The following is a 9,688-nucleotide window of genomic DNA, read 5'->3' as shown; positions in this document are numbered from 1 at the left end:
TGGCGGGCGGACAAAAACGAGGCGCGCCGAAGCGGGCCCGAAACTGACGCAGAACCGGGTTCCACAGAGCCGGTGGGGGGGGGGGGGGGGTGGGGAAGACGGGTGAGGAAGTCCACGAGTGGTGGAGAGAGGTGAGTGTGGGTTTTTTCTCTCAGCCCGGGTGTTTTCTCTGGGTACCGTCGGCAAACAATGAGGAAAGGTTGTGTCTTCAAACAGCTGTTTTCCAAAATGGAGTTGGAACCTGCGTGAGCCAATCACAGTGCGCCTGTGGAGGTTCCCACTCCTCCGTGGGCTGGAGCCAACCAGACACTGCACAGATTCTGCATCTTTTTCTAATCTATTTGTTTGTCTTTTGGCTCGAATTATAGCTTTAAAGTCATATCAGTTTTCTTTGGATGCTCCTCAGACCACCAGATGCAGTGGGAAATCCCCCAAGATGTGTTTTAAGTTGTTTAACCGTTTATTTGCACATAGATGCATCATTATAAGCATCATCATCATCATCATCATCAGTGATATTCATGTCATGTCATGGGAGCCCCTGAGGACAAATGTACCAGGGCTGTGACAATATGATTTTGTCACAGTTCAATTGTATCACAATACTTGGTATTGTAAAGACAGTATCGATGATTTTCTTTTCATCCATAAACTGAAATTGAATGACACATTTCTTGAGATATCTCAAGAAATCAATACACATCACCTCAGAGAGTCAGACATCTTTATAAAATGAATGGGACAGTGGTGCACGACATGTACAACAGACTGTTTTTATATAAGCTAAACTGCTACATTCAGCCGTCCGCATACCGGCACACAAATCAGCAACAACCTTCTTGCTGTGAGGCAGAACGCCAAGTCCCGACTCCAGTCCGACTGAAGTGTATACATGCAGGAGTGATCGGACTATGAATCGCATTATCCTGGTTAGTCCGACTAAGAAAACCGAATTATTGTCTTAGTCGGACTAATCGGACTTTTAACATGTATGTAAATGCGCAGAGTGATACATGAAAGTGTCTTTCCGGAGTGTTTCTACCACTAACTAACACATAGGCTAAAGTCTTGGAAGTAGAAGTGTTGGCGTTTTGATTAAAGATAAATGTACTTCAGGAACTGCAGACGTCCACATTATCTCCACTGCCACAGCAACATTGGGGGTTTTCATATAAGCCCTTAGTGCTTTTGATGTGCATAGCAAGATTGCAGTTTGCTGTCTCTATCCTCACCACTCCCCGAAAGGATCAACAAAGACTAGACAAAGACAAAAATATAGCATATTCTTATTTTTGGTCAATTCAAATTCATTCATTCATCTTCTACACTTTATCCTCCACACGAGGGTCACATGGTGCCAATCCCAGCTGACATAGACCACCACACGGCCCGTGAATTCAAAAGACTTACTAAAGAAATGTTTAAAATGTATGGTAATACAGGGAAAACAGCATTTTTATACTGTCAATCAAAAAAACACAACTCTGTATTTAGCTATTTTTCTCTCTTTCTCCCTGAAGGTCTTTGATAAAATAAATTATTAGATGTAATCTGACTGTGTCTGACATCTCTGCACACACCACAAGTGCAGGTCAGCTTTCTTTCTTTCTTTCTTTCAGATGCGATAACAGCAACGTAAATAAATGAATGAATAAACTAACAAAGTGTGCTTTCCATCACATTACCATGCTCATGGATTGCCTTTGTTTGAGGTTTCATTGAGGCTCCTTGATGAAATGACAAGATGCTAATATGAGGGGCACTCGAAGACGTCACCTTTGATTCCCGCTTTAAGTGATTCACCAAGGGCCAATATTTGCAGATTAATCGTAGAGAGTAATCATAATTTGCCGCCTTCACACTGTAGCACTAGTGCAGTTAGTTTCCAGCCTCTGCACTCAGTATCTGTCGCTAGTGCGTTTTCATAAAGTTTAGGTGCTCACATGAGGCAACAATGAACTGCCATGAACTCCATCAGCTCAGCACTGTCATGGAAACAGAAAAACCAACAGTATCCAACAGTGTAGGCTGCACACAGTTAAATTAGAGTCGTACTCAATTGAAGAGAAACAGAGGGAATTAATGAGTTTTGTGTTGTGTTCCAGGTGGCAGCGATCCTGTTATCAAACCACACGGCAAACCTATTTTAAACTTGAATGGAAGACACAGCTTTTCTGTTTCTGAAATGCATAGTTTCTATGCTGAAATGCATAGAGCTCAGGCCTAATGAAAAGTGTTGGGATCTAATCTTACAAAATATTAACATTGTGTATATGGTTCTCACATCCTGCTTGATATAAATATATCCTTTTGATTCTGCAAATAATTGTACTTTTTGTATTGTAATTTTCCACAACTGTCTTGACATTTTATTTATTTATGAATTCATTTTTCAGCTGTACATATAACTTATGGTCGTTCTATAAGCAGTACTTATAGGTAAAAGTGATAATCAAACGTTTCTCCACTTTCATGAGCAACCTTGAAATATTAAATAAATCAGGGGACAAAGGGACTGTTTTGCACAATAGCACCATTTCACTAAAGCAGATTTTATACTGTGGTGTTACTACTTGAACTCCAGTGACAAGCAAATCTGTGTTTTCTTTTTTTGGGGAGCCATGAGCCCAATTTGCTGCAATTATGTTGTAAAAATACCAGAGTCAACACCGTCTTCTGCCAAAACACAAACAAGACACAAGTGGCCTGCGTTTTGCTTTATTATCTACTGTGAGCTACCGACGATAAATATCCTGCATTACAATTAAGCTTATTGTCACACACACATGCTTAAAATAAAACTATAAAAGACTGTTAACGTTATTAAAGCTAGCTCCAGGCTATCACTTGAAAACAAATCCAACATTATTGCACATTGTTGTACATAGCCTGCTGTGAAATTTGGCAAACACATGTTTATAGAGTCAATACTTAGTTTTCTACATCCCCTGTAATTAGCAATGACCCCGTGTTTAGACTATGTGATGAACAACAGATGAAAACATTTTTAAAAAGAAGGGAAGAAAGAAAGAATACATAAGGCAGATTATCTATATTAACCGAGAATAGTCCTCTCAGGAGATTCAAGCTGGAGAAAACTAAAGCATCATCTTAAAAAAAAAAGGCCCAAAATTGCCGTGAATGAGACGACTTTGACATTGTGATGTCTATGACATTATCTATTTCAGCTAACTTAATAACAATCAAGTATATCCGCACATATAAAAACAAGACCTGATGGCAATTAACGGGATTACTGTTTTGGTAACAAAAATACATAATTTATGATACATCCACAGATTACAATGGTTTAAGGCAATACATGAGATTAGCTCCACTGAAACTGTGACTAATAGATCACTATTGGCTGGCGTATGACTGATTTTTTTTTTCTTCCTCATGTGATAGGATATGTACAGTACATGACACTGTTTTTGGTCACTGTACTTACTGGCTATAAAGCAACCATTTCCTAACGTCCTCCCAGTGGAAGAGATCGATGACAACAAGTTTTTTAGTGCCTAATTCCCTCTTTATGTTTCTCCCGACAGTGTTTTTGTGCTGAGCTTAGGTGAACAGCTAATAACACAAATAGGGAACTTGTTAAAATGAAGATAATAACACCAGCAGAGGGCCACTTTATATGGCCAACGACTGCTGAGTCATCATATTAGGGTTTGTTTACTAAACACTAAAGTAGGACATGTGGATTTTTCCCACATCTCTTACATTGGAAGCACATTTTAAATGCATTCAAATGGCCAGAATGATCAGGAGGACCATTTTTACTGTACATATCAGAAATGAATGAATAGGCGAACACAAATAATCTCTAAACATGCACAGGCTTACTTGAAAAGCCTCTCTGCCTGAGTCTGCAGCTGCCTTGGAATCAAGACTGAGTGTTGTGCTACATGTAAAATTAGTGAAGACAATCTGCCAAAGTAGTGCTGCTCTGTTAGTAAAATAAATCGTAGACAAATTCGGCAACTTGCCCTGTAATAGTCTGAACACGTGTTTCTACTGAAACATGAAATGCATCAGTAACAGTAGTAAAGTTGTGATCGCAACCCCCTGAAGGTGTCATCGTCCTGCCCGCTGGTCTGTTCTCCTTCAAACAGCATGGAGTCTGGGAGCAATACGCCCTCTAGTGGATCTGGCTGACAAAACTCCACAATGAACTCCTCCTCACAGTCCAGCAGCAGTCTGGACCATGCACTCATGTCTAGTTGGCCCGCAGTGCCGCCATACTCCTCTGGCAGGAACAACGCTGGGATGTTCCTGTGCAGAGAGCGAAGGTCCGAGCCGTGGAGGACGTACTGTTCAAGACGACAACAAAGATACCAGTCTCATTATCTTAAGTGTTTGTCATCAATATTTCATTTGAATGGAAAACGTCACCCATACTGAACATTACATGCTGGATTACGAGCTGGATGTTTGCACCAGGAGCAGGTGGAGCACAAGCCAGAGGAGGCAATTGGTCAGCAAAATGACTCTAAATGTTAATATTCTGCTGTACCCGTTGTAAGTATATCAACTATACATGTTTTCTCAAGCAGCTTCAGCCTTCCACTTTCACAAATGAAAAAAGGCACTTTTGGAGCACAAGCTTCAGATAAAAGTTACATACACCATTCATAAAAGGGCCTTTGTTTAAATAAATTATTCAAATAATATGCAAGGACAACAGTTACCCTCTCTGCCATCTTCTCCTTTAGAAACGGCTTGATTATGGCAAAGATGCCCTTGAAAATCCTGGGCTCGTTTATGATGTTAACGGCCTTGATTCTGATTGGAAACCCATCCTGTGAATAAGAAGAGAGCCTGGGTTCAGCACAGAGACATATCTGGTCTTTGTCAAAATGTTTCATGTAATGTGTGTGTGCCAGTGTAAACAGTAAACACTGCAGTCAGGACACAACTCAACAGGCAGTGCACAAAGACCATGTGTCAAGATAGAATCACATTTATATAACATCAAACTGATTTTTTGACGTTATATTTCTTTCAGATAATACACACAGAGCGCTTACCTGGAGGATGCTCACAACTTTTTTGGCAAGGAATGGGCCTGGATTGGATGCTTGCGACATACCCACACCAGTGTAGTCTGCTAAGATGACTATACCGTTCACCTGCGTCTCCTCTGGCTGGATGAGCTTCTCCAGGGTCAGATAAATGGCCCTTACATTGTCAACAAATGGATAATCATTTGGTTTCCATTTTCCTGTAAAAAGGAAACTAAACTGAGTAAATGCAAATCACGACAAGCAAATGATTTCTCATTACTGTCATTATAAAATGGTCAAGTCACTGCAACACTGTTGAATTCTTCCTTGAAGACTACATGCTGTAGATACAAACCTGGCCGGAGACAAAGGATGTATCGTCCGTTCGGGTCCGGCCGAGGCAGGACAGTGAGGAAGCCCAGGTCCAGGACGTGCTTCACCGTAGATGGCTTCAGGTCCTGGAAGACCTCAGGCCAGGCTTTACGACCCGCGTGATAATTGAGCAGCAGCTGCAGGGCACGGTCGTAGTCGAACTTCCTGGCCCGCAGGAAGCGCAGCAGGAAGGCATCGTCTAGCCTTGTCCGGAGATTAGGCTGTTCCTGTAGAGCCAGGTGGGTACAAAAAGGAGCTTGTTGAATAAATAGGTGGCACACATAATAAAACAAGTGCAGTAATAGGAAGTCTTCTTTAAACAGTCAAGTCAATATAACTAAGAGCATTAAATCTAGACCAATATAAAGAAAAATGCAATTCTTTACTTCAGTAAAAGTAACAATGAAGCAGAGTCGAACTACTCCACTACCAATTAAAGTCCTGAATGATTTTTTTTTTTTTATCTTACCGTCCATAAATTATCATTTTGAACAAAAATATAATAATATTATTGTCACATTAAGACTAAATCTGTAATATAGAATATGTGTTTTAGTGGGATAACATTATATGTTTCCTGTGTCCCACCCACACAAATGTTGTCACTAATTGTGCCTGATGATTCTCAGAACTGCGTGGGTTTTGCTTAACATCTCCTGTTAAATTAATTGTTTTTCAATGGAGCATGTTAAGATGTTTTCATAATATTCTGATACCTTGATCCTAGTAACTTGAGTTTTGGTTACATCTTCAAAAAACCCTGAACATGTTCGCAAGTGCCTACCGCAGCAGGAGTGTTTTTTTCCCCATTTAAAGTCAAATTAAAAAAATTCCGACTAAAATTGTGAAATGTTAAAGTAAAAGTTGATGTAATGTACCTAACTAACTTATGCAGTTTAATGTACTTTGAAATGGTGTAGTATTTTAATAACATGTATTGGCTATACTATTAAATATTACTATTTAATAGTAAATACCCATCACCACCAAATAGCCATCACCACAATGTTTGTCATAAACAGTTACAGTTTTCTTAAAAGCAGGGATTGAGATTGTGTTTGTACGAATGTAAATATGGCATAAGATCACAAAGCACAACCTTCAATATCATGTCTCTGAGAGCTTGAACGTCCCGGAGACGCCATTCTGGTTTCTCTTGGAGCTCCTCCCGGGCTTTGGCCACCAGTTCAGGGGTCAGGTTGCAAGTGTACATGGGAGGAGGAGGTCCAGGGAACCAGCTGTGTGCTGCAGCTGCTGATGGGTCCACTGGAGGAGACCTGAGATCGATGGACTCATGCTGATCAGCCATGGACTGACTGTGAAGAGCTGTTCAAAGAGTGTACAAGATGCACTTAGGGTTATATATATATTAATAGATAATATATAATATGCCCGTTATCATTCAGGGCCACATTAATATATTCTTGTTTACTGTGATACAATACAGGGAGGATTTTTTAAAATAAAATTAGTAAAAGCAACTGATTTGTCTGTAAAATATCTTAGCATTGACCAACATTTTTTTCAGTTCTAGAGTACTGATTGGTATGCATATACACTGAAATGATGGCATGATGACAATGACATGTTTAATCCCATCAATCATTTTTTTTTGCCATGGCTTATCCATAAAAATCTGAAAAAGAGGTAGAAAAAAATACAAAACTACTAAATGTAAACGTACCTCAACAGTAGAACTGCATGTATTGAACGGTTTTGAATTAATATATTAACAATTGATCAATGCAATATTTTTGTCAATAAATAGATGGTTTTTTTTAGTGCAAACAATATCAGGGACATTGTTGAAAATGTGCACTGTGCACACTTATTATAGCACATTTGTTATCACATTTAAGATGCAGAAAACATGGGTTATCAACATTGTTTGGGGGGTATTCAGCGTTAGATAACGCGTTGCTGCAGCTCTACTATAAATCTACTATCTAGATTACATTTCACTTCAACAAGGCTTGCATTCATAAATACTACTTTTAATTGAACTGGTCAACGGATATTGGAGGTAAAACGTCCCCTGACGTCTGGGAAGAGTTAAATATCCGCCTGTAAAACCACATAAATAAACACGTCTCTGTTTGCGTTCACTCAGCAGCAGTGACTCACAACCGCTGCGACAAAAAATAAGCTCAGAGTAAAAGACTGAATACCAACCCGACAATAGCGCTTAACGTCAACCTTCTACGACATACGCGGGTGTCTCGTGTGAGCGTCCATGTGGAGATGCTAAGAATCGTTCCAAAAAGAGATAAACGGAGTCGCGACAGCAGGAAAACCAGAGCGTCATTAACAAAAATCTCTACCGAGCTGTCACGAAAATCGTATTTCCGGGTTTCGAAATGACGCTATCTCATTGGGCCATTTGCAACACGTGACACGCAGAGACGCGTTCACGCGCACCGTGTACGTCAGCGATGTATGTCGTCGGATGTTGACAGCCGTGCTGCCTTCACAGACAAAAAGAAAAAACAAACCCATGCTGCCTTCAAGTTCCTCGGACAGGAGACAAATTTGAAGGCAGAAACATCGCATCGACGATCAAACACAGATTATGGTTTTAAACAGAAACAGAATGTGAAGAACCTCTTTTAACTTAAGGAATAGTCATTAAAAAAGAGCGAATTAATTCACAAATGACTGACTAATGTGGCAATGTTACACTTTTCCTTCTGACACCTTCAATTGAATAGCTGGCATAAAATAGATCTTCTGCTCTTCTTCCAGTTATTATTACTTATTACAGATATTATTTAGGTTTGTATTAACCACAACAAAACAAAAGCAAAATTTCAGGTCACACCCATGCTGACAAGACTACAACTGAAATAAAATTCCCACTGAGGTAAAAATACATTATAGTAATATAAACAAAATGATTTAGTTTTGTGTTGTGTTTTTTTTCTAAATAGAGTGGAGGTATGAGCATCTTAAAGCAGTAGATGGCAGAGTTTGCCTGTGTCTGCGAAACCACAGTCACAGATGTCAGGCACAGCATGTTTGATGCTTCCAATCTCAAAATGTAAAAAAAGAAGAAGATAGATAGTAGAAAATTATTTTAATATAAATATTTGGTGTTTGCTTTGGAGAGGAAAATAATAATTTCCTCAGGGAAGATTTTACTTATGTAAATCCACTGTAATGGTATGATAGTTTAGTCTAAATACAGCTCATCGTCTTAAAATTCCCTAATGATTGTTACGTTGCAACAAAATAATAAGCTGTAATGTTTTGTTTTTGTTTTGTTCATCTATTAATTTGCTACAAAAGTACACATATCTAAGCAGCCGATGCCATGGCATCAATTCAATTCTTTAAAGGTATAGGTTCACATGTTAAAGATGACCTGTTGGTACAAACGGAGCATCTAAATGAAAAGAAATGTATTTGACTGTACTTGAGCATGGCATGGTTGTTGGTACCAGTTGCACTGATCTGCTGGACACGTAACCATCTTGGACATGTAAATATTCTTATGGTGTCCAGGCTAGTTTAAATTGAAAGCAAAGAAACAATAACTCAAATAACCACAAGAATCATCTTAAAAAACACATGTCTAGCCTCACAACAGGAGAATACCTCACCATGGTGCCACTCCTGTCACTTTATAATGTGTTATTTGCTCCTAGTAAAGTGACTGGTAAGTGTGTAAGGTGGAACAACATGCATGCCTTTCGCTTTACGTTCTCTCTGTGTCTTGACTCAGTGCTTTGTATAATGATTTTATGACAGTTTATCAATCTGAAGCAACATGTTGCAATACGCTATCAGTGAACAAGCAGCACTGCCACGTTGGACCTATTTTTTTTTTCTCTCCAACATGATCTCTCTTTTTTCAGTTGTTGTACTTAATTGTTATATGAGCAAGTGCAATCTCATTCATCCTTCTACAATCTAATCTCTTGCGATTATTCGTGAGCATAAAGAAGGGTTTGCAGAAAAATTAAAAATAGAGAATTGAGATTTATTAGTTCATGTTCACATTGTAAGGCGAAACATTGGCTGTTATTTTGTTGTGTTTTTTTTTTTTTTCTTTGAAAAGGCAGTACAGGTTACAAGGCACAGTTTCCTCCATCAGTGAAACCATGACAAAGTACTTAACAAAAAAAATATATATGTTTTTAAAACCAAAACAACACATGGGAAATGTCCTCAGCGTGTCTGCATATGACTTTTACAAAGTGGCACCACAGAGCTCGTAATGTCAAGTTACATTTTTACTATCGTTTAGATATGTATATGCATTTTTCAGCGTATAAAACAAACCACGCCTATTTCAGTTTTGACAA

At 39.0% G+C, this 9,688-nt stretch overlaps 1 protein-coding gene across 1 annotated transcript; it reads right to left on the bottom strand.

The window, feature by feature from the left end:
- Nucleotides 1-2,780: 2,780 nt before the first annotated feature.
- Nucleotides 2,781-7,695, bottom strand: ttpal (tocopherol (alpha) transfer protein-like). Its single transcript, XM_083895172.1, has 6 exons — nt 7,557-7,695; nt 6,484-6,710; nt 5,368-5,611; nt 5,037-5,230; nt 4,698-4,808; nt 2,781-4,319 (listed from the first exon to the last, which is right to left on the bottom strand). The coding sequence occupies exons 2-6, from the start codon at nt 6,691-6,693 to the stop codon at nt 4,041-4,043; spliced, it is 1,038 nt and encodes a 345-aa protein (XP_083751298.1). The 5' UTR covers nt 6,694-6,710; nt 7,557-7,695; the 3' UTR covers nt 2,781-4,040.
- Nucleotides 7,696-9,688: the final 1,993 nt, after the last annotated feature.

Source organism: Microchirus variegatus (genome assembly GCF_963457635.1).
Source record: "Microchirus variegatus genome assembly, chromosome: 9".
In the NCBI taxonomy this organism is placed as follows: domain Eukaryota; kingdom Metazoa; phylum Chordata; class Actinopteri; order Pleuronectiformes; family Soleidae; genus Microchirus; species Microchirus variegatus.
Note: the sequence above shows the minus strand (reverse complement) of the source record. Positions and strands in the feature narration are given on the sequence as shown.